At 39.4% G+C, this 25,888-nt stretch overlaps 1 protein-coding gene across 5 annotated transcripts in view; it reads left to right on the top strand.

Annotated features, from left to right (window-relative positions):
- Positions 1-25,594, top strand: part of ZFYVE28 (zinc finger, FYVE domain containing 28) — a 77,643-nt gene extending 52,049 nt beyond the window's left edge. For 2 of the 5 annotated variants that reach the window (XM_010000252.1, XM_010000251.1), the window contains 5 exons: positions 10,426-10,623; positions 11,071-11,187; positions 12,774-12,878; positions 23,975-24,078; positions 24,978-25,222. In XM_010000252.1, the coding sequence (XP_009998554.1) occupies positions 10,426-10,623; positions 11,071-11,187; positions 12,774-12,878; positions 23,975-24,078; positions 24,978-25,109 (656 nt within the window). In that variant the 3' untranslated portion in view covers positions 25,110-25,222. Of the gene's footprint in view, positions 1-5,402; positions 5,411-10,425; positions 10,624-11,070; positions 11,188-12,773; positions 12,879-23,974; positions 24,079-24,977 lie in introns of all 5 variants that reach the window. The other 3 variants (XM_010000250.1, XM_010000249.1, XM_010000248.1) reach the window with 3 other exon arrangements.
- Positions 25,595-25,888: the final 294 nt, after the last annotated feature.

The following is a 25,888-nucleotide window of genomic DNA, read 5'->3' as shown; positions in this document are numbered from 1 at the left end:
GAGAAAAGACTTAACTCTTTCAGTCTCGTCTTGTAGGTCATGTTCTCCATCCTCTTCATGGCCCTTCTTTGGACCTTCTCCATTTTTTCTGTCTTTCTGAAATTGTGGAGACCAGACTGGCCACAGTGCTCCAGGTGTGGCCTGACAAGTGCTTGGAAAGCTGTGATGATGGTTATCTCTGCCAATAATGCTCCTGTGGATCCACCCAGGATCTGTTTTGCCTTCGTTGCTGAGTCCTGTTTAGCTCATTGTCTACCAGCACTCCAAGTGCTTTTTCATCAAGGCTGCTCCCCAGCCTGCACTGGGCTCTTTGGTTGTGTTGTCCCAGCTGCAGGACCTTGCACTTGTCTCTATTAAACTCCATACTGTTCTTGCTAGCTCACTCTTCCTGCCTGTCCTGCTCTGTCTGTAAGATGGTTTTCCCTTCTAACACATCCACCTCACCACACAGTTTGGTGTCATGCACAAACTTGGTGATGGTGCTCTCAATCCCTTTGTCCAGGTCATTTAGGAAGCTGTTGAATGGTGTGAGGTGCAGTGTTGATCCCTGGGGGTTTCCACTTGTGACACCCTACCAACCTGAGTAAAAACCATCAGCCACTTTCTTGCCTGTCTTGCAGATCAAGCAAGTTCTTGTGGGTGGACGATTGTTCACAAAACCAGGTATTATACTGTGCTTTTTCACCAGTAGAACTCAGGGCCTCAAAGAGGATGCAAGAAGGAAAAATTACCTGGTCATTGAGCAGGACTGTGAATTGTACCAGGAGAATTCAGTTCTTCCATCCCATGGTCCAGAGCTGTGCATTCATCTGTGCTATCAAAGGTGCAGTGCAAGTTACACACTTAAAAGTTCTAGTAAAGAGGTTGTGACTACTCTGGGTATCCTGCAGATGTGGTAGTGTGAAGGACAACAAGCTAACAATGTATTTTAACGCATGTGTCACAGTCTGCCTGAGCAACTGCGTCTCCAGATCTCCTCTCTTGCAGTTTTACCTAGATAACCTAATCAGGTTATATGTGTTTCAGCTATGCAAAATGACAGATGAATTCTGCATTGATGTTTGGTACTGCTATTTTATTTTTTTATCAGTCTATTACTATAGATTTTCCCCCCTGTTTTTCTATAAAGCTCTTCATGGAAAAACTGCTCATAGCTAGAGAAAGGCTGGTGGGAACAGCTGTACATGTACTTTACTGGAATCATGGAAATAAAGAGCTCAGTGAGAAGAGTTGTGGAAAGAGAGAGGGTTGTATATACCCTGAAAAAAATCAAAATTACTTCTGGAATAGTTGCTATTCCTACCTAATGATTTTAAGCTTCAAACTCGGTGTGTTTTTATGCACTGGGAGCTTATGCTGTTTTGTGTTGCTCTGCACTCAAGCAGTGAGGGCAATTAATATGCACATTAATAGAGCCATGAGCAGGCTTGGCTGCTAAATCCCTTGCCCCAACAACCAGCTGAGCAGTACCAGCAAAACAAAAGTCAGCCTTGATGAGGTCTGTCAGCTTTTGCTCTTTATTTTAGTGAGCGAGACATATGTGACTGAAGCAGATGTCTCTATTTTCTCACTGCCAGGATTCTTCTTGATATGTTTCATGCCTATCTTGTTCTTCACCCTGCAAGGCAAAAAAAAAAATAAATAAATCCTATCTCCAAATGGTGCAGCATTTCTAAGCTGTAGTGTTCCCTTTTAGGAAATTCCACAGGTATTTTGGGGTAGATTATACTTGTACCTTTGTCTTCAGTAGCAACTGATGCAGATTTTTTTTTCTCAAGGAATAACCCAGGCAACTTGTGTGAACTACATGTTAACAAGTGCTTGTTAGAGTGGGAAGGTAAAAATTCCTTTGTTTGAAGTTTTTTGGTCTTTTCCTATTGAAATTATAAACTTCATATTTTAGTGATGACAAAATATCCAGTATGATTGAAGTAAATGAAATAAAAAATGTTCCTCTCTGTGTAAATCAAGTTAAATAAGGCAGTATTTTAAGCTGGCTGGCATCAGTGGCAGAGGCACTAAGTCTGTTCTAGCAAAACTGGTAGACACCCCAAAATTTGCCATTTGGGGGGTTGTATTCCAGGTGGCATGTCTTCTGGGTGGATTACTACAAAACTGATCATAATGGATTTGTGTTCTTTTTTCTACATAGCTCAGTCCATAATTTTAATTTTTAGTAGTTTTTGCACATTTATAATGATGTTCGTTTTAATGAGGTGTAAAAATCTGTTGTTGAATGTCACTTAGTGTTCCCTGTGCTACTAACAGAACAGAAATTACTGGCTTTCAGAAATTAGACTTTATTTTACGTAATTTTTTTAAAAAGCTAAACAGCCCAACCCTTAGAATAGCATGTTTGGGAGTTTTGAGATTATGTGTAATTAGCTAAAATCACTATAGTAACTGCAGTTTTTGCAGTTTTTGGCACTGCCTAAAACCAAGATACACTGTAAAACCACAATTATACTGGAGAAAAAAGAGAGTTTCCTCCTACTTACTGTGGCACTGAATGTGAAATATGATGGGAAAACTTCCTTTTCTAATTAAAAATTTAAGGCTCCACCTAATACTTTAATTAGCTTTTCTCTGCTTTGAGGCCCATGGTTAGATAGCAAATTCCTGCTAGATTCTCCTAGATCCTAGGATGCTTTAAGGCTTCATCTGCTTGTTCTGTATTATTTTTTGAGGGAACTGATGGAGGTGATGTGAAAATGTTGTGCTAATAAGTTTCCCTTTCGCTTAGAGTTCCTCTCACTGGGAAACATTTTTCTGTGCTGCTTCTCCATCTCCACTTCTGTCAGATACAGGGGTTGCAAGTCAATGAGTGTCTGCTGGAATCAGATGCTAAATTAATTCACTTTATTATGCCATACAGGATAGTTGCTTGTGTATCACAGACGAAATTGCTGCATCACCATATTAAATGATTCTTTGCCTTTGGAAGTATTTGTATCCAGCATCAGGTTCTGCCTGTCCTGTGTCAAGTTCTGGAGGTGTAAAAGCTGAGACCGATGTGTCTTCATCCCTGTATCAGATACCAGAGCTGACAGTACATACCGTTTCTTCAGAAGTGCTGTACTCCTTTTCACTTTGTGTTTCCAGTCCAGGATTATTTTTGAAGTTTAAATATTTCTGTGCTCTAATCTCATGGTAGATTTTTGCAGTGTGAGTGAACTTCAGAGAGCTTTAAATGGATGGTTAACTGTAAGGAAGTGTTAAAAAATGAAGTGGTGATGGAATGGAGAAAATCTTAGTAGAACCTAAGTAATATTCTAATTTTTTGTATTTTCAGTTCTATTTTTTTCTTGAATTTTACTTATCCTTATCTTGCAGGTCTTATCCCTTTTTAGTTCAAATTAAAAAACCAAAATAAAACAGTAAATGTAGCACCCTGCAAGTATGTAGCATTAAATTTGGTTAGCAAGCAGCACTGTTGATTATTAATGGTCTAAGTTATTTTTTCACAACCACTCTTATGAACAGTTTATCTATAATGAATGAAAAGAGCTGTTTATGAGAGCTGATAAATGCCGTCCTAGTTTAAGTTTATTTTTTAATTTTGCTGTCTTTAGTTTAATTTTCATTTGAATAATGGGAATTAAATATGATAAATCTTTGCATTCTTCTGAAACCTCGGGCCAGAGTGGTGATGAGTTTGAGTAAGTCTGATGTCTAAGTGGAGTTTCTTATGGTGCATCTATTTCAGCAGCTGTTGTTTTAGAAAAGTTCAACATGGTAAGTACAATCAGAATGTTCTGCAGTTTGAGGTTTGAAGAGCTGAGGAAGGATTCCAGAAGATGTTCTTCCAGCCAAGTAGGCAGCTGCAGAAATTGCTGGAGTGTGGAGCAGAAGTTGTTGCTGTTGGTTTCAAATTCAATGCTCAGGAATTTTCCCTGATTGAAGGTATCATGTAGGACATATGGCTAATCCTGTTAGCCACATTACTTATTTTAATCAGCTGACCTCAGATTGCCCACCTCTGCTAGGGCAAAAGATGCTAAGAGGGGACTTCTGCAAATCATGCAGTGCATGAAAAATAATTCCCCTACAGTAGAAGTCAAAAGGTTGACAGCAGATGGGGCTTCTAACACATGTCCTACCCTGGTGGTCAATGGAATCAAATCCAGCTGGGACCAGTCACCAGTGGCATTCCTCAGGGCTCAGTGTTGGGACCTTTTCTGTTTAACATCTTTATTGATGATCTTGATAAGGACATAGAGTGTATCATCAGTAAGTTGGCAGATGACACCGCAGTGTGAGTGAACTTCAGAGAGCTTTAAATGGATGGTTAACTGTAAGGAAGTGTTAAAAAATGAAGTGGTGATGGAATGGAGAAAATCTTAGTAGAACCTAAGTAATATTCTAATTTTTTGTATTTTCAGTTCTATTTTTTTCTTGAATTTTACTTATCCTTATCTTGCAGGTCTTATCCCTTTTTAGTTCAAATTAAAAAACCAAAATAAAACAGTAAATGTAGCACCCTGCAAGTATGTAGCATTAAATTTGGTTAGCAAGCAGCACTGTTGATTATTAATGGTCTAAGTTATTTTTTCATAACCACTCTTATGAACAGTTTATCTATAATGAATGAAAAGAGCTGTTTATGAGAGCTGATAAATGCCGTCCTAGTTTAAGTTTATTTTTTAATTTTGCTGTCTTTAGTTTAATTTTCATTTGAATAATGGGAATTAAATATGATAAATCTTTGCATTCTTCTGAAACCTCGGGCCAGAGTGGTGATGAGTTTGAGTAAGTCTGATGTCTAAGTGGAGTTTCTTATGGTGCATCTATTTCAGCAGCTGTTGTTTTAGAAAAGTTCAACATGGTAAGTACAATCAGAATGTTCTGCAGTTTGAGGTTTGAAGAGCTGAGGAAGGATTCCAGAAGATGTTCTTCCAGCCAAGTAGGCAGCTGCAGAAATTGCTGGAGTGTGGAGCAGAAGTTGTTGCTGTTGGTTTCAAATTCAATGCTCAGGAATTTTCCCTGATTGAAGGTATCATGTAGGACATATGGCTAATCCTGTTAGCCACATTACTTATTTTAATCAGCTGACCTCAGATTGCCCACCTCTGCTAGGGCAAAAGATGCTAAGAGGGGACTTCTGCAAATCATGCAGTGCATGAAAAATAATTCCCCTACAGTAGAAGTCAAAAGGTTGACAGCAGATGGGGCTTCTAACACATGTCCTACCCTGGTGGTCAATGGAATCAAATCCAGCTGGGACCAGTCACCAGTGGCATTCCTCAGGGCTCAGTGTTGGGACCTTTTCTGTTTAACATCTTTATTGATGATCTTGATAAGGACATAGAGTGTATCATCAGTAAGTTGGCAGATGACACCAGGCTAAGTGGGAGTGTTGATCTGCATGAGGATAGGGAGGCTCTACAGAGAGACTTGGATAGATTGGATCGTTGGGCTCATGTTAGTGGTCTGGGCTTCAACAAGGCCAAGTGTTGGGTCCTACACTTGGGCCACAACAACCCCAGGCAACGCTCCGGGCTTGGGGAAGTGTGGCTGGAAAGTGTCTGGCAGAAAAGGACCTGGGTGTTCTAAGTGACAAGTGGCTGAATATGAGCCAGCAGTGTGCCCAGGTGGCCAAGAAAGCCAATGGCATCCTGGCCTGTATTAGAAATAGTGTGACCAGCAGAAGCAGAGAGGTGATTGTCCCCCTGTACTCAGCACTGGTGAGGCCACACCTGGAGTGTTGTGTCCAGTTCTGGGCACAACAGTTCAAGAGAGATATTGAGGTGCTGTGAGCCATTCATCCTATAGTTTTCCTTCCAACTGTATGAAAACTAGGTCATGTTAAGAAGTCAAAGGGTTTTAACGTGGTGTTTATTGTGTATCTTGTGAAGCAATTCAAAATGAAATGCCAGAGGTCATGAAAAAAGCAGAACAGGAAGTAGTAATTAAGATTTTTACTGATAGGGAGTCATGCTTCTCTTTACCAAACCCTTGTCAGTTTTCTTTTCTCATTCCTCATGTGTACAACCTCTGGCTTTCCTGAACTCTTGTCTGATCTTTTGGATGTTCCATGAAGCAGTTGTTTGCTTGTTTTCAAATTGGAACCCAGAGCTGAGAAGGGACTTATGAAGTATAAAAGTAAGAGTAAGCTTGGGAAAGACATCTTGACAAGTTATTGGTGATGTTTCCAGTTACAGCTTACACAAGTATCAGTGGGATGGATGTACCAGTTGCTGAATTAGTTTTAGAAATTGTGTACAGACAATAACATAGATTTGCTTGCAGAAATTTTGAAGTTCATTTGGTTGTTGTTTTTTTTTTAATTTACTGAAAGTATGAAAAAATTCAGATAGGAGAGAAAAGAGCCTTAAATATCATAGGTTGGATAAAAAGTTTGTTATGGATACTGCACACAGAGCATAAGGTGGCTGTTGTCCTAAATTCATATGAAGAAAAATTAAAACCAGGGAGCTCATGATAATGTTTTCTTGAGAAATAAAAACCCTAGAATATTCAAAATATATGTATCTATAAATGAAAATTCATGTACACGATACAGATATACATGTGTATATAGTTATCTTAGTTATTCAAAATGTGACTTTTTGAGTAATGGACATGAGAGATTTGTTAAGGATTATAACTGGAAATTAATTTATGTAATTTAAGTCCAAGAAACTGCACTGGTTATTTTCAGGCAGTCTGTCATAATTTTTTTAAGAAACTGTAATTGATATTTAAGAATCAGACTTCTGTTCCTTTGAAAAGCTTTCTGCATGGTTCATAGTTGCAGTGTCCTTTTGTGTGCTTTGAAGTGCTGAAAGACCTTGCTGCTCTTCTAACATGACAAATGGGGAGGAGTTTTGAAATGGCTAGTCAAATTAGGTAAAAAGCTAATCCATTGTTTCTGGCACAGGGTATCTGTTCCTTTTTAACATATAGGCAGGTTTACTGTTTGAAATCAGCCTTTTACATAATGTTTTATTTCTTCATATTTGCCTTCAGACATGTTAACTTTGTAATGTTTTCACAGTATGAAAAATAATTTTTAAAATGAGCATTGTTTATATTATAAAGATTTCCCAAGGGATATATTCCATGCTTATTTTGGCTCTTACGTTTTCTTAACCTAATTCTTTGTGTAATGCAGGGTTCCCTTCAACCAAAAAGTTGAGAAAATAGGACTTGTCTCTTGTTACTAACTATGGCTATTTATATTCTGCAGTGATAGTTGATTCTGCAGATATCAGTGGTGAAACATTCCAGATCTTTGTGTAGTCTGATGTTAATGAAATGCTTCCTACATATTTGGCATCAGCTGAGAATTCGTTAGATAAGTCAAGTAGGAATGGTATTCCTTAGAGAAATAAAAAAATAACTTGTTTAAAAGAATAATTTGCAGAAAAATTAAGCTGAACTCTGTAAATCAAAATTCAGATTTATTTCCTATAATGCCAATTTAAAAATCAAGAGAATCTTTAATGTTTGCATAGATGGAATCACTGCTGTTTGAGATACCCTGTTATAAGCAAAGCTGTGTCTTTTGTTGTTTTTCTGAAACAATTGTTGTGTTTCTCTTCGTACAGTATTTCTGACTGCCTCTACAATATTTTCTGGCTACATTTTTCAACGGCAAGATATATTTTAAAGTAAAGAACAGATGGTCATTAGTCATTCTTTGAGAGTCATTTTCATCTAAATCTGACTTGATCCTGTTGGTAACAGTGGGGTAATTGTTTTTAACTCTGTAGTAGTTCTTAAGTCCAGTTTAAATTATTCCAAAACATTCACTTTCGTCTTTCCCATGGCATAAGCAATCCTGAATAGAAAAGATCTTATTTTCTGATACTCTTGTGTATGGATATTGTAGTTTACATGTCACTGTGCATATGAAAGTATGTTATGCATGGGAGTGTGCATACATTCTGACCTTCCCTCCCACAGTGCTGAAGCAATTCATATGTGCTCTGTGCTAGGGACATTTAGGACAAAAATGTTCCTGGCAGGCTTGTGGTGGGATGTGACCAGTCTTAGTGACAGACCACAACATCTGACACAAAATGGCCTGGAATGGAAGTGGGTCAAACTATATTTCTTGGATTAATTAGGAAGCAGGTAAAACTGCCTTTCTCCCAGCTGGAGAAGACTTTGAAAGGCAAACATTATTACTAAAATTGATGAGAGTTGGTCAGAATTGTGGAGTGAACCTTTCCTCCTTTCTGCAAAATGGGAAAGGACTAAGTGGTTCATAATCTCAAAGAGCACTCTTCACAGCTCTCTACCCACTTAACACCTTACTTTGAAATATTTTTTCAACTGTGATCTGGAGGGAAGAGTCATCCTTGAATCAGCATCCTTGCTGTCTCCTGCACTAAGGTTTTTGCTTATTGGGAGTTTCAGGGAGGCCATTGCACTGGGATCATAAAATTACATCCAGACTGCATCTGTCTCTGTCATGAGGTCCATGCTTGCCTTGGAGAGCAGTTTATAGTGCTAATGTGTGTATCACTGTAAGGTCAATTATTTTAAAAACAAGAAAAAAATAGTAGACCTTATTCAGCCATGTTAACGAGGCAGACAAACTCCTTTATCTGGTATGTGAGCATTTGTGCAAATAGGCAACCATGTGCTGCGTGTCACTGTGAATCAGGGATTGCTCCCTGGGTCTTAAGTCCTTCGTGAGACACCTTACCCGACCTTTTCATTGTCTTGAGCACAGACCTTTCCACACTGACAGGCTTGCTATCTATGTATCTATAGATACACAATAGAAAATATCCCCTATGGGAAAGCAAGGGAAAAACTGAGAGAGAATTCTCACCCCAATCTCAGTATCTTTAATAAGCCTAGTCAGTCATAGTGCTGAGGGAGCTGTAAACATAGAACTAACATCTGTTGACAAGGATTTGCTTTTATTAATGGCAATAGATAACATGAACAAAATGAGTTTTTTGCAGGCCTGCTTTTTACTCTTTGAAAGAGGTCAGTTAAGCTACTCATGCTACACGTTTTCCATTTATATTTCTGTCAAAAAGTAATCTCCAGGTGTTACTTTTTCAGTTCTGTTTTTACTAGGACTTTTAAGATCCTACGGCCTAGTAAATTATTGTTTATATTTTAAAGGATTACCTGTATAGCCTACAGGTAGAATTTCAAAACTATATCCCACCAAATTTTTCCATAAGTAATTATAAATGTTACCTTTGTGTCTTATCCTGCAGTAACTGTTCATACATGTTGTCACAGGGATGGGATCTGCAAGTTGGTGAATGCTGCAGCACCTAATAAAAGCAGATGAAACTTGCATTTTGTTAGAAACTATTTCCTTCATTCTGCATGCTGTTTAAGTACTTAGTGACTGTAACTTTTTTTTTTTTTTTAACATGGTAGTTGTCTGCCTAGTTGAGAGTTCTGGAGTTTTGGACAGCCTAAGTATGATTATAAGTAAAATACTCTATTTTTTTTGTAATTGTTGGTGAGATTAACTTCTTTCCAATACATAGGAAAAATGGTTTAGTGTTCCTATGTCTCTGAATGCAGTAGAGTAAGAAGGCACATTTCCTTTGGTCAACACAGTGAATTATGAGCACTTCAGTGCAATTACATCCAGCACTCTGCTCCCAGTGAGGGGTTTTTCCATTGGCAAAGTTCTGCATTCTCCCTAAGTATTTCCTTTAAAAACAAGCAAACAAAACAAACAAAAACCATCTTGATTTACAAATACTTTAGGTAATTTCTGGTACTTGAAGAAACTGGATTCCCTCCAAAGCTTTCTTGCAGTCTCAGGTTGTTCAGCCTTCCTCTCCATAAAGAAAGTTGGGGGTGGAAATGGCTGGCAAGTGTGCATCTGGCTTTTAAAAGCAAATTTAAATCTCGTATTTTAAACCCTTTAGAGTTGACAGGCCGTTCTGTTACAGTAGTTTAACATTTCAGCAATTTCTACAGTTAGATGTATAAGGGGACTAATCTACCTCTGTACTGTGTAAATTATAATCTCTCTTCCTTTTCATTCTTTTTCTGTACTGATATATTTAGATTCTATCCTCACTATTTTAAGGTAATGTAAGTCATAAATTTTATTTTTTTTTTCAAATTAGCTTCCACATTAATAAATTTCTAAGTTGACATCAGAACTGACCTTCTTATTTTTAGGTTGATAGTCCCCTTCTGGATTTTTCATGGAGTTATGGTCTCCGGGCTGAGCTTTTAGGAGAAGTTAATGTGAAACATTGCACAGCACTTTGTAATAGCTAAGGAAAATGCAATAAAATATAGACATGATTTTCTGTTTAAGTTTTCTGCAGCTATGCTGCAGAGTGAAAATCAAAGATGCTGGTGATTGATTGCATGTTGATTAACTTCAACAAGAATTTACAGCAATTAGTTCTGATTTGCTATAGAGTCTTGCCTGAGTCATAAATCCTTTAGGATTTGCTGAACATTCTGAACAACTGAGTGAAGATTTACATTACTTTCCTTTACCTTTTTTTTTTTCCTCAAACAGCAGTTTAATGACGAGTTCTTGTTCATCTGATGACATTGATCAGGAAGAAATCCAGCTCGCTTTGCAGGCTGCTAAAATTGCCACCCGAGAAAAGATCAGATCCAGATTTCATGGCAGTAATGATCTTATTCACCGCCTTTTTGTCTGTATCTCAGGTATGAGAGTAGCCTTTTCTTCTCAATTTAAAAACTATTATTTTTTTTTCCAAATATTTGGTGTGCATAAAGTTAGATGATCAAGAGTTTGAGCATACAACAGGTTTGACCCAAAAGTGCTTCCTTTTTCTTGCTGATGCTCCATGCCCTCAAGGGGAGAAATTGGTTGCAGATGTATTTTGATGCAAAAGGAATCTCTTGCTGTTCCTGCCAAAGGACAAGGAAAATATGTTTCAAATTGCAGGTGGCATAGAGGCCAGAATGTGACTTGGCCATTTATAGAAAATCGTCTGTTTAAATTTTCAAATTTTAATACTAACATGAGAAAGTGATCCCCTCAAAAATAAATATGAGGCCATTACTAGTAGCAACAGACAAATGTAAATACTATTTTTAAGGGTGGTTTAATAGTCTAGCAATTGTTTACCCGTTTTCTCAAATGCTTAGGTGTTGCTGACCAACTGCAGACAAACTATGCCAGTGATCTGAGAAGTATCTTAAAGACCTTGTTTGAAGTTATGGCAACCAAACCTGAAACAGAAGACAAGGAAAAGCACAAGAAAGGTAAGATATTTAGCTGTTAGTTTTCTATAGTGAATTTCTGCTGTTGGCCCCTTGGGGATCCATGAAGTGTTTGACAAGAGTTTCCGTAACATTTGGTAACTTTTTGGCAGCGCTTTGTACAGTGATTAGGCTTAAGTTTTTAAAAAGGCATGGAAACAGACTGTAAACTGGATGAAGTCACTGGAAGTATTGGTACAATGAGTATGTCTTGAGGCAGATGTTGAAAGAGCTCAGGCTTTCTGAGTGCATCTGTTCCCTTCCATATTCCTATGTACAACAAACAGTACTTGTAGCCCGTGTGGTCATAACATAATGTAAGCAGGACTTGGACTTGCTAGATCATTTTTTTTTCCCGATGGACACATTTTAATTTGCCCAGACATGTACCATGGATTATGAAGTTTAAATAGCTATGCAAAAGGAGCTGACTGAAAGATGAGAATGCTCAGAAAAATACTGAAATCTGATCTGTCTTGTAGAAACTGCAGGATGCTGAATTTGGCTTCAATATAGAAAAATATCCAGTTGTAGATAATTAGATAATATTCTTGATAATTAAGATAATGAAACCAGAACTAGATAATGAGCAAGATTTTTTATTCTCTGACACCGTTTTGATTATTTCTTTTTCAAAGAGGCAAGTCTGCTAACTTACCTAAGAATAACAATGTCATCACAGCAAGACTGCAATTACCTTTGTCCTTTGTTATGATTAGACCTATCAGCATCTGAAGGTGATCAGAGTTCTTTTGGTTTTCCCTCCCTTTCCTCATGATAGAAATATTTGCTTTCCCTTTCTCCCAGTTTCATGAGGATTTTACATGAATGACTAAGTTAGAAGCTGGTTAAATTTAGCAGAATGTCCTCCAATCCAACTGGTATCTGCAGTGAGATAATGCACAACATGCATTACAGTCCTCTACTACTTGTGATCCACACTTCCACAATGTTTCTATGGTGGCAGCATGTCATGACATGACAAGAGACTGTTTTTTCATTAGCAAGAGAAAAAGGGGTTAGAGAGAATTGCTGAGGATCAAAGCACTCCTGAGCATGCAAATAAAAGTAATAAATAAAATGGAGCTGTAAAGAATTATCACTAGGATAGATATGGTAGTCAACTGTACTTGGTTGGAAAACTTCCTGATCAGTAAACAATTACATTAGAAAAAAGTTGCTGACAAAAGTAAGCAGAAGCAAAATTAACAAATAGTGGTCAGGGACTTTCGGATAAAGTTTTGCTTTGATGTATGTGATTTGATGTTTGATTCACCTAGGGAATCTCTGGTTGTTCTCACAATATATCTTGTAAAGCATCCTAGTTAAGAACTGGGAAATAAAATACAAGATGCAGCTAAACTGCTAGAAGTAAGATGACTGTGTGTCCAGTAATCACAGCATCTTTTATTTCTGTTGTCATTCCAAAGAATAGAGGAAACTTTTAAATCACTGTACTAGGGTGAAGAAAAAGGAAAACATATAAGAAGGTACAGATGCTACTGTAAACTAATCCTGAACATCCTAACATGAATATTTTGAGTGAAAATTGGAAAAATATTAATTCAGCTTATTGGTTTGTTTTACAGTTAATCAGGGTTTAAGGAATGCAGCATTGGAAGACTGTGCTTTATGTCAAGAAAGTATATCATCCTCAGAACTTGCAGCCAAAGCCAGAGATGGGGACTTCGAAGGTACTCTTTTTTCTCAGAATTCAAATGAGACGACATTGATGTGTATAAATATAATCATTAAAATGAAAAGAAAACTCTTTTGAACCTTGGTGCTGGGAAGTGACTATAAAATGTTGTCATATTGTGATTTAGAGACTAAGTCAGATGATAAACTGAGCATATATCTTCCAGATTTTTTTAACAGCCTCACGGTACTGTGATCTACAAATTGTCATACCTAGCATGAATTCCTTTCTATTGGTAGACGAAGGTCCTGTATAGTAAAGGCTTTAATATGGCAAATGACATTACATGTGACAAGTTTCAGAGGGCTGTGAAGGGTACAAAGCTGTAAGTAACGTCTTCTCAGCCAAATGTGAAGAGATGTTTTACATCATTTGCTATATGTGAAGGGGCTACTTTTTTTCCTAGTAGAAGTACCTTTCATATTTTCTTCACTTCTGTCTTCGAGGAATGTGATTGAGTATATTTTTTATTTTCATATTCTTCACCATGTTACTTCAAAGAAAAAGCGAGTTTTAGGTAAGTCTGCTGGGGTTACTGAGATCTCACTGAATACATGGTAAGGGTGAGAAAAAGTGCATCTGCAAGTCAGAGTTTGGGTCAGGATTCAATCATCCTGAGAGCTCAAAAGTTTGGGTTGCTAATTTGGGGTTTTTTGTTCCTCCTTTTTGAACCTGAGCCACTGTGGAAGTGCATAGGAGTCAGTTATGGAGTATAGCACTCACATGGTAAACATGGTAGAAAAAATGGAATAAAAGATGTCAGAGCACTTGCAGGCAGAGGATAAGAAAAGGGAAAGCAGATGTATGCAATGGGGTAAACAAGAAAGCCATCAGCTTTGATCGTTAGGGCTAAGTGGTGGTTTCAGCACACAGGGAGCCCAATTATCAGAGCGGTGGTGTCTCTGTGGTCAAGGGAGAAGTACAAGACAGCCATCAACTGTGAACCTGTGTCTGAGCTTCCCAGAAATTCAAGTGTGCAGTAATTTCCTAATGCTTTAAAACTGTGATCTGTTGTTGTCTATTTGTCCACACATGCTGCAGTTCTTCCAGTGAGAGGTTCTGAGTGCAGGCTGACTGAGGGCTGAGGGATAAGCAGTGTAGGTCTCTGCTCGCGTGCAGGGGGGAGAGACCAACAGAAATGTTAGTTCATGTCATTTGCAGTAAAGATCAGAAATCATAGGGGGAATGTGAGGTGTGGAGAATCTCTTAAAAATTAGGTTTTAGAGTGATGCTACATATTTATAAGTTATTTTGTGCTTATAAAAACCCTGTGGTTTGCCTGCTCACCCTTGTAAAGCTGCAGGCTTCAGATCTCAAATCCGATCTGTTTAGAACAGCAGGGCTAATTCATGTATAACACAGTGCAGAAATATTATCTCTTCTGGGGGAAGATTATTTGGTGGCAGATAAAGAACTATTCAGTAGTCATTTTAATTGATTTTTCTATTGAGGCATAATTCAGTCTGTCACAGAAGGTGCAGTAAAGAGCAAATCTTTAAGCAAAATCTTTACCATGTATATGCTGTATTGGAAAAGAATGTAAGAGATTATTCATGCTCTACCGTTTCAGTTCATATTCTTTTGTTTTGAATCGATGCCTGATGTTGCCAGTGAATTTGACTTACAGAACTTGAAAGCAAGCTAGTCTGAACTGCAGGATGCTGAATAATCTTCTCACAGTGGATATACATTTTGTCATGGCACAGTCAGTTCACTTCCCTGGCATGTTATTCAGATTTTAAGGATCTTCAGCTTTTCATGGCATATTCTATTGGCACAGGGAAGGTTTTATGTTTGGAGAAGGGCATTCCTATGGCTTGGAATGTTATTTCTTGAAATAGAAGACAACAGTCTGGACATTTAAGTGATATTATGGCTGTGTAGGTGTTCAGTTTCACACACCCAGGCAGCGTGAATCAGTTCCATCCCTGCTCTAAGCAAATGGTAGAACCCAACCTGTAATATTAATAGCATAGGCAGATGACTACAGCACAAACAGCCTTTTGCCTGCACCTTTGTTCCGAACTAGCAGGTGTTTCACGTAAGCCTATGTGATGGAAAGTGGAGCCTTGTGGGGTAACCAAGGCCTTTTTGAATAAGTAGAATTGGATGCTCGAATGAGCTTGGCTGCCTTGGCACGCTGTTTTTGCATGCTAACACATCCTCTAAACAGAGCCAGTTAGCCAGTGCTCCTGCAGGTACTCTGCCTTTGGTACCCATGCTTGCTGATTGCAGAGGGCTTGGGTATATCTGAATCAAATCTCCTTGTAAACTTTTTCTGAAGGTCTTACGTGGCTCGTGTGTAAGTGGTTATTCTGTGAAGACCTGCTTGTACAAATGGGTATTGCTCCTCTATATAAACTAATTAGGGTAGTCTGCTATGACAGCTTTCAGACTTGATGATGGGCAGGAACTTCCTGTAACACAAGAGAGACAAGGATGCTGAGGACCATGGAGGTGGGCTTCACCTTCCAAACCAGAACAAACCATAAAAGGTTTACAAAAAGGGGCATCTGAAAGGGATCAATATGTTGAATTTGTGTGAACTGTAGAAACACCCATTCTGTCTCTCCCTCCTCCAATACATTCCAGTCCCCTGTCCCTTCAGGTCACAAGCCATTGCTGGCAATGCTGTACAGACTTTTTTCCTACTGAGGTATGCAGTGATAGCTAGAGGGTACATATTTTTGCCATCCCTACAGCATCCAGCATGACGCATAAACTTACAGCAGTATTTTAACCTCAGCCAACTGCCTTTTCCCCCTTACAGCACCTCCCCAGCGTAACTCGTTGGTGCTGGTCACTGTAGAAGCAACAGCCCCCAACTTCAGGTGATGTTTGAGTGTAGGTGGAAGATATTTCTTAGTTAGGACAAGCTTTGCTGCATGAGTGTTGTGCCCTGTTTCTTGCAGCAAGCCTGGATGGGTTTATCCTCCAGGCCAAATCTGGGCCCCAGGCCACCAATGTGTACAGTGCAGTTATCACTGTAAATGGATTCAACACAAACTCTGAGAGCATTGCACCAATCTGTTGACAGCATTACACCAACCTTAATTATATCCTTTTCCTACATCATTTCAGGTCACTCTTAATCATTTCAACTGAAAGTGAAAGCAATTTAACGCAAATGAGTGGATCAGTAGCTCCTCCCTTCTGCCATCACAGCAGAACATCAGCATGTATCAAATGGAGAAAGTCTAGCAAGCTACCTGCCAGGAAAGCTTTTTCCAGTTATGAAGTAAATCCCTCTTACTGAAAGTACTGAATGTTCAAGATTGCATCTAATCAATGGTAATAAAAAATAATAATAAGCAAGCCCAGCAACCTGAACAAATACAGGAATAGTTTTAAGATTCTACTGAAGGGTCCAGCCTTTACTCAGATTATGAAGATGAATCACTTGTTTTTGTCAGATTTCTCATTCTTACTGTATATAAACCCGACCAGCTGGTCTGGGTCATAAAACAAATATGAATGTTTATTATGAGCCAGCTGACATTGGCAAGGGTATAGGAGGTAAATCCTGTGACCTGCTGAAGGTCGAAATAAAATAAACTACAGATTGTCATTCCAAAACAAAAGCCTTTTCAAAACTACAGATGAGCCTGTGGTTCATCTGTACTGTCCTAGTGCTCTAGGACCATTTTCTGAGGAAGAATATGTATTTATACTTCATACAGTATAAAAATCATTATATTTCATAGGGGAGTAATGTCAACCAAATATGTTTGTTTTCCTATAATGTAAGATTAATATGGACTGTATTCTGTAAATTAGTTTTAAATATAGTAAAATTTCATGCCCTGGTTGCATGATGGAGAAGGTGGCCAGTGGGAACAAAGTTCTGTGTATGAACTCAAAGCAAATTTTAGTGGCAGCTGCTCAGAAAGAAATAGGTTGGGCTCTTTGCTACCAGTGGTGCTTGCTTCAAATTGCAATAACAGCAGAAGGAGCCTGTGTCCTGGAACCTGCTGTGTTTCTGATTCTGTCTTTCCCTCTGGGTCCTGGCAAGCTCCCAGCCCGCAAAAGAAGAGGGTTATTGGGAATTTCTCAAGCTCTAGCTTAGGACAAACCACTGTTGGATAATAAGCTGGCCAAGAAGTTTGCATGGGACTGAGAGTGGGCAGCATGGGTCACACAGTAATTAAAGCAAACTTCCACATTTGAAAATATAAGAATATTACTCTCAGTTAACCGGGTATATATATATATCCCTGCTGGGACAGACCTGGGTCATTCTTAACATGTATTATAGCTTTAAAAAAACAAACATCAGGGAAGTAGAAGTTTGTCTTTCTGCTCTTTATGTGTTTGGGATCTTGTTTCCAGCCCTAACATAAAACTTGCTTTCCAGGCCTAACACAGTAGCCAACAGTTTCCCATACACACAGAGTAAATTTTTTTTGGTCTTGATAAGGATTTTTATGTATTTATTTCTCTATCAATCTGTGTGATCAAGGGTGAGTCCCTGCTCACCATAATCAGGAGCATTATTTTTATCCTTGTGAGCTTATTGATTTTAAATAGTGACTTTTGGCAAATCTGAGTTTTGACCATACCTGTATTTTGGGGTAATTTATTACTTAGGAAGAATAATCTGTTGCAATGGAGGAGAGGTGTTTTCAATTGTCCATGTCATGAAGTTACAGGCTGGCTTAAAAAGTGAGTTACGCTTCTTATCCAGGACTAAGCATGAGACATCTAGAAATCAGATTATTTTCTTAAGGAAAACCAGGAAGTATTATGAAACTGTTGATGCTTCATGAGAATATTTGCTCTAGCATCTCCATACTCTCTGCAACTACATATTCATTGTCACTGCTTGTTACTCTAGTGTCTGTACAGAACTGCCTTGCTCGCTGCCACCCAGTTACAACTCCAGCCATAATGGATTAGCTGTGGCTGCCAGTGCAAATAACTGTTTGTGCCAAATGGTGTTAGCATCTGTTTGCTCCACAACAGCATGCTAGTTCTCCTTCATCCCTTTCCACCTCTTAATATTCCAGCCCACCCACTTTTGTCTAGTCACAAGTCCTCACTGCCCTCCAACCAGCAGCACCAGCACAGTTTAGTAATTTATGGTCCTAAGGCTTGAGCTCTTGCTCTTGTTGCAATAGGAAGTCACAAGGTCAGTAAAACCCACCCATGCTACTGTATGTGCAGAATCTAATCACCCTAAGTCTAGAATTAGCTGTCAGCTCTAGCTGAATGCTTCCGTTTTTCTTTTGTCCTCTAGGTGCCCATGGCTACTCTGTTATTCAGAATGATGACCAGCAACACTTTCCTAATGAAATAAGTTAAATTGTTGCACAGTTCAGTGGTCAAACATACTTAATTCACATAACTTTTTAATTTCCCTTATTCAGCATCTCTGCTTACACTGTGTGAGAGAAGAATCTAACATCAAGTTTTCCATATTGAAGCAATGGTTTATAATCAACTGAGCATATTTATTGATGCATATAAAATTACAGGATTTTGTACAGTTTTTGTGTTGCAATACTTTAATAACTTGTTTGGAGCTTTTTACCTTTTCAAACACTATCCCTCTCTGTCAGCACAGTGGGAACGTGTTGAGACTTCACTGAGAAAACATCCTGTAAGTACTGTAAAGCACAGGCTTATTGAGACCCACAGTGACATAAATGGGATTTTGATTAGATACAAAATTTTGTGTCCTAAAAATACACACATTGAGTGTTTTTTGGCCTGTAGTATATAGATCTACATTGTCAACTTGCCTCTAGTTTGTAGTTGTTAGTGGTTCTTACAGAGAAAGGCTCCTAGTAATGGTTATATTGAAGACCCAAGTCTCTGGTCCATCTGATTTAAAGTGAAGATTTGAGCCATATCCAGTCAGTGTTTTCTGTCAGAGTTGTTCCATTTTATGTAAATAATTATTTTGCCCAAAGCATGAGTTACTGATGGGGTACCTGTACAGAATGGACATCATTCAAGGTTGTGTGGAATCAGGCAGAGCAGAGGTTTGAGCCCAAGTCTGCAAAGCTCCATGCTTTAGTGAAAGCTTTCTGGATTTGCAAAGATACTCCATCCTGAGAAAGCTTTTTGACAAGAGCTGTCCCTGAAGCTAATAAGTCTGTACCTCTTGTCTCCCTTGCCTTTGAAATTTTCATTAAATAATATTGTTGAAGCAGAAAATTTATTTTTATTGAAAATTTTCATGCCAGCTGTAATCAATACTGAATCTATTCAGCAAAGGTAAAGATGACTTTGGTGTAGCTCCCTGCTAGGAATCTTATGTAAAGGTCAGAGGTGACCCAGAATGACATGGGGAAAATTATGTGTGTTCAGGGTCAAACAGTTTCTTACTGTGGCAGTTGAAGTGAGGGTCAGTCATGTCACCCTAGTTCTCTACTTTCCATACTTAAAACTGAGAATTTACAATTCCTGCTTTCATCACAAGAGCTACAGCAAGCCCACCTGACCTTTTTTGCAGCTCTGAGGATAATGCACTTGGACAGCTGCAGCAGTGTAAGTTCCACAGGCTGCTGTAGGAACAGCCCCTCTCAGGATTACCTTGGCGAAAGTATAACCAGGGGTTATGCATGATGTGCTCTAACAGTCTAATACACATCAATGCAGGAGCTTCCAGTTTGAGTTCTGTGTTAGGAATATTTGATGAAAACAGAAGATGCAGAAAGTCTGCCTATGATGCAAACACCACCACAAGCTTGGAGTTTAGCAGCTGCTGTTCAACAGGGAGTCACGGTGTTCATTCTCTCTGATTTGTTTTCTACCAGAATACAGATTTGCTAAATTAGGCCTTCTATAAGCTCCAGCAACTTGGGAGATTATTTCCCTCCCCTACCTTCCAATAATCTCCTGTCACTGAATTAACTTGTTGGTCTAAACTGTTTGTATCAACACTGTCGATGGATCTGGGTCCAGGTTCTCTTGTCCTTATGTTCTGAGATGCTCTCCTTGTTTTTGTAAGATTAGATGGGACTGCTATAGATGTATTGCATGTACTTAGGCAAAATTAATTTACATGTGCTTTTTTATGTTGTTTACAGTGCCTATGGTTTTTACCATTACTGTGGCCCCACCATCTTGGATTTATGTGAGATTAACTTTTATTGAGCAGAAAACCTTTTTAGCTAGTGAAGTTGCAGAGACATGGAAAGTTGAATTCTAAAAGCTACAGCATAAACAAAAAAAACCCCTATAAAATGTCATTATTTATGGGAGATTGTAAAGCAATATATTTGAATAGTTAAGAGTTAGAAATACTGTTTCTCCTTTTAAAATATCTTTTTCTTCTGTCTACACACTAATTTTTATCTGGTGCCTTTTCCTTTCTCTAAACTTGTTTATTATTCATTTAAATACTTGTTTCTGTTCCTTTCTCTGCCTTTTTCTCTTACATGCTTTTAATGTTTTCTTCTAAAATGTATTTCTGTAGTTGCTCTGTCTCGTTAATCCCTTCCCTCCTTTCCTCCTCCTCTTTGATGTTTCTGCTGTGGTCTTCATCTGTTTCCCAACAGACTTCTCTTAACTCTTGTAGCACAATAAAGCAGTGGGCCAATTAGCCCAGGAACAAGTTTTTCCCTCCATTCCTTGTACAGATCCCTGAAGCACAGGCAGATAGAGCTTTAGAGACTGGATGTTTCCATTTGCTGCTGCGTGCAGAGCTAATGGAGCAGAGCAGCCCAGAGAAGGACTCTTAACATCAGAAGCCTAGGGATGCAGTGATGCTGCCCTGCTTCCAGCACCTCTTCAGGCTGATGCCAGGGGTTTCATTAGTACAGCTCACTCTGCTCCTCATCACGAAGCTTCATCCCCTCATGAAACTGCTCTTCAGAGAACATTTAAAAAACCTGTGCTATAAAAAGCCTGATGACTCAATTGGCTTATGTGTAAGTCAGAAAGGCTGCTCTCAAGGCTGAGCAAGATGAGGCTTCCAAAGGGGGGGGATCCCATCTCCTGGAGCTTGCATGGGCTCAGAGAGAGTCATTCAGGGCTTCATCCTTCCTGACAGTCTGGACACTTTGGCTCCAATCCAGGATTATGTTTGATTTCTCAGCAAGTGGATACTCTTAAAATGAAGCCTCTGTTTTCTACTCAGTGTAGGGACTTGAGCAGCCAAAACTGGAAGCAAAGGCATAGGGCTAATGACCCAAAGTTTCTTGTTTTTAATGTTATTTCAGGACTGCACCATGGAGCAAGGCATTTCCCTCCTGATTTCTCCACTCACAGACTTAGTGACTGTAGCTGGGTGATGAGGATTAAAGCAATTAATGTTTGTACAGCATTTTGAATGTTAAAAGCCCTTACATAACCAAGTGTTACTATTTGGGGGTGTGCTGCAGTGCAGCTGAGCACGGGGTGAGCAGTTGGGATGTTTGGAGGGCACTGCAACCCAGAAGCAAGGGGGCACAGGGCTGGCCACAAAGCCCTCTTGAAGGGAGTCACTGGGTGGGTGAAAATGTGCCTTTAGCTCACTCTGCTGATGCCTTGATTTAGTGAGTCAGGTAATGTGACACCAACATGGAGGTAAAGAGAGTCTCTCTAATGTGGGAGAATGTTCTGTAGAGAGGGTTATGCTGTTTCTATACATTGAGTACCACTAAGATGTGATTTATTTTTTTAAATGCAATTATAAAAACAAAGTTTGCAGATTAATTCATCTGGCAGTCAGGTAATTCTGTAACCATGAACTGTGGATTATATGACTATTATGAGTTTATAAGGTCATTATTTATCAAAATGAATTGCTGTTTCTCATGGAGTTTCTTTTTGCATTTATTTCTTTTACTTAGTACTAGAGACAAATGCATATGAGATCAATTAAAAAATAACTTGTGTAACTTTGCACTTCAAGGGCAGCAATAGAAGAAACAAAACAAAGCAAAACCCTCACAGTAAACACCTGATAGGGACATTGCTTTCTGCCAGTGAGCTCTGGAGTCTTTGTGGTGAGGTTGCATTAGCTTATAATGTGTGTGGACTAATTATGATTCAAAGGAAGGAGTGGTTATGCTGCAGAAGTTGTAGTTCATATTGCAGTTTGTACAAAAATGCCTGTGTTTTGTGGCTTTTCTGTGAATATAAAAACTAGTAACTACCTCAACATAGTGAAGAAGGCATCTTTCCAAACCTGCTTTCAGCTGGGAGGGAGATCTAGCACAGAGCTTCAATAACTTTCTAAATTTTGCTGTCTTTAAAATTAATGAAAATCAATGGGGTGATCAAGTCCTTGAAAAAATAATCTAGGCTAGGTAGCCTAGTGGCAAGTCTTGAACTAGAATATTGTTATAGGCTCAGTTATTTTGTTTGGAATTTATGTAATAACTTGAGAGACCTCGTGGATGGAGAACATGGAGATGCTCCAGGGTCTGCAGGTTTGCCATGATTTCATTGCAGAGATTCCTGTGAAAGTGATACAGTATTTTCAAAATCAATTTAGCCTACATTAGCCATCAGGCTACAATAAAAGTAAGTTTCACTGGGCAACTTCCATGTAGTAGGTAGGGAGGTTGCAGAGGAGGAGAAGAATTGGAAAGGAAAATCCCTTGGTTTCATTGCTTTTAATGCTTCAACTTAAGCTGGCAGTCCTGCAATCTCCCTGCTGCCATAGGAAAGCTTGCTCTTTAAAGGGGGATTTTGTAGCCTTGTGTCCTCACAGAACATTTTCTGCTGAACTGCTCCCAGGGATGAGTTGAAGGCTCCTATGTACGTACCATCTCCTCTTTTTTTACCATTTCTCTGCACAGAGGCTTTGGGTTTGATTGCTGTCCCTATAGTTGTGACTTTTATTAGACCAGTTTGTTCATTAAATGAGATTGCTTCCTTAAACTAGTATAACTTCCAAAATAATTTAGAGGAGCCCATAAAAGTTCTCTTTGGTTTTACTAATCTGCTTTTTGAACATGTTCTGCATTGAATGCTATACCCTTTATACTTTTAGTTTGACAAATGTTGCAATTTGACAAACGTGAAAACTGGTCATGGTTATGTTTGAGGAATACAGAGGATTTTTCATTTTATTATCTTCTTTGTGCCTTTAGCTGTAGCCCTCTTGACCTCTGTATTAACTGCACTATACATTTTGGTGTTTGATAATGTGCTCCTTGAGGCAGGGATCTTGCTTGTCAGGTTTATAAATCACCAATTGCATGGGTTGCATACTGTAAATAATACTGTGAGAGAAGCTGCATCCAGGGAAATTGGGTAAATACGTCCAGCAGCTCACGTTCACTGTGTCCATGGATTCCTTCTGGACAGAACTTGCTTCGCCCTTCATTAGATTTTTACCAACTTAATTAAGCAATCAGCTACATCATTTCTACGCCTGTAATTTTAGACTCTCTGAGGGTCATGTCAGCCTGTCTCTAGCAGAAGCAGCTCAACAGAAGTGAGCCTAGTACCTTCTGCTTTGCCAAAACCAAATAATTTCCCTGCTTGGCTTTTATGAGAAGCTAGAGAGCTGGCAGGGGAAATAGACTGAAACGTGCAGTTAGGGATAATGGTTGAATTCTTTCTCTGCTAAGTCTTGTGCATTTGATTTTGTAATTTTGTTGTAGTTACTGGTGACTGCAGTAAAAGTCCTAATAGCTTGGCAGGCAGTAATCAGGTTCCAAGTTTATTACCTGTAGAGCTGGTTGCCTCGTTGCAGAAAAGCAGTCAGCCTTTCTGTTGGGAGGGCTGGAGAGGTAGGGAATGATCTCAGCTCTCACTTTGTTTTGATGGCTGGTTGCAGTGACAAAAACTCCTATGATCCAACTCCACTTTAATGGTCTCTTGTCTTCATACTTTATTTTGCTAATCTCCTTTTCCCTGCCACTTTCACTTGAATAGGACATATTTCATTTTGAGTCCAGAGCTGCTGTGTGCTGTTCCAGTGCCTGCTGTGCTGTGCCCAAAGGTGCCTGGGAGAGAAGGGGGGAGCTGAGCCCTCTTGGGCATCCAAAACTCACCCAGCTGCCTGTTCGCAAAGCACCTTGAGAAACTCAGATGAAAGCAGCTGCTGTTGTATTTTATTCTCCCTACTCCCTTGAGGACCCTGTAATTGCATGTTTGTTTTTATTCCCTTCTGATTTATGTTCCCTTTTGTTGCTGTGTTTCTGACAGATCCTCCTGACTGGGTTCCAGATGAAGTCTGCAGCTACTGCACTGCGTGCAAGGCGCCTTTCACAGTCATTCGCAGGAAGCACCACTGCCGGAGCTGTGGCAAGGTAATGACTCAGTCCAACGTCTGAGAAACTATGTGCCAAACAGCAGATTTGTGTGCACCACAGAAGCTCATCTGCACAGCAAAATGCATGAGCTTGGCTGGAGTTTTCAAGTCAACAATGGTTTTGTATGTCTTGGCTATCAACTGCTCAGTTTGCATTTAGAAAGTGGGGGGAAGGGTTCTGACTTCTATACAGCTGTAAGCATTTGTCTGCTAAAAAAGCAGAACTCCCTGTTGAGATCCTGAAACAAGCACCCCAAATCCAGAGGCACTCTGGACTACGGCTTTAAACAACTGCAGCAGCCTGTGTTGTGAGGGGGTGATGCACAGCTCAGCTGCAGGACTAGCATGTCCCTTTGCTTGCTTTCTAAACCTTGGCAGGAGAACTGCAGTGTGCAGGGCTGCTGCTTTGCAAGTTTGTGGGGGAGGAAGAGCAAGTGAGGGAGGAAAAAGCACTCACGGACCTTGGAAAACCAGAAATCTGCAGTACCATTTCACTTGCTGCTGTACAAGTTAAAAAGGAAGAGGGTAGAAAAGCTTCTTTTGTTAACTTCATAGTGGACTTGAACTTTGGTGTTATTCACAAATATTCCCCATGTCTTTCTTCAAAGCCAGTGGAGGGAGATGCTTCTTTTCATCTCTGGTGGAGCTGCCTTCCCCTGTGACCTTGGCTCGTGTCAGTGCTTGGGCACCCTCCTCAGAGGCTGGGTGCAGTCAGATTGACTGGCCATCAGGCTGTGAATTGAGCGCAGAGGCCTCTCGTTGCCATGCTGAGGAGGGTGGTGTTTCTGATACACAGGAGCCCGGCACGTGTGGTGATCTCTTCCCTCCTTGGAAATCAATTTTGTCCCACCCAGTTCTTCAGAGGAACTAAAGTGAAATCTCCCTCTTGTTTTTCAGATCTTCTGTTCCCGCTGCTCCTCTCACTCTGCTCCATTACCTCGTTATGGTCAGATGAAGCCTGTCCGTGTTTGCACTCACTGTTACATGTTCCATGTCACTCCTTTCTATAGTGACAAAGCTGGTATCTGACTTATTAAACTACTGATGTGTCTTCTGGAGTCTTACACAGACTGATATATTTGACCCAAGCCAAGAATTAACTTGAAAGAGGCACCCTGTGAGGGCACGTAGGCTTTGACATCCATTATTATAAATTTTGTACAGTTTCTATTGCATTTTACTAAGCTGCTAAAGGGAAGGATGAAGTGTCTGTGGTCCTAAGGCTACAGTCCAGTCTTCCATAAATTTATAACATGAACGTTACGATGCCATATGCAGAACAAATGCACTGTGTGGAAGGAAATAGGGCTCAGAGAATTGAACAAGCATTGCTGCTTAACTCGCACGCTAGGAGCAGGTTAACTAGTCCATCCCAGTAAATCAGTCCCAAAGCTCAGACACTTCTGTGCACACTAGAACACCAGCATGGCTGTGGATGTCAGCGCTTTCCCTCCTGCTGTGGTTCCACTTTCCCATTACTACATTTTTACTGCCTTGGATTAATTAAAGCAAAACTCTTTCCAATCCTTATTTGATATTTACAAAAGCAAAATCTTCTGTGCATCACATAGGAAGTAATGAGGGTCCTGAAGCAGTATATTTCTGTTCCTTTCATTTACCCCGAAGAGCAATCACTCCAAATTGTCTTTTAAAAATTAAGTTTTAAAACTTCCAATTCCGTATTTTTGAGTTTTGGAAGTATTTATACTCTACATCACTTATGCTAAATTCTGTTAATAAAAATATAATGCAGAGCTTTCTTTTCTATATCAGCATTTAAAACCTAACAAACTTCAGAGGAAATGGTT

This window comes from Chaetura pelagica, unplaced genomic scaffold (assembly GCF_000747805.2).
Source record: "Chaetura pelagica isolate M959 unplaced genomic scaffold, ChaPel_1.0 scaffold116, whole genome shotgun sequence".
Taxonomy (NCBI): domain Eukaryota; kingdom Metazoa; phylum Chordata; class Aves; order Apodiformes; family Apodidae; genus Chaetura; species Chaetura pelagica.
This window is presented reverse-complemented; position numbering and strand designations above follow the sequence as displayed.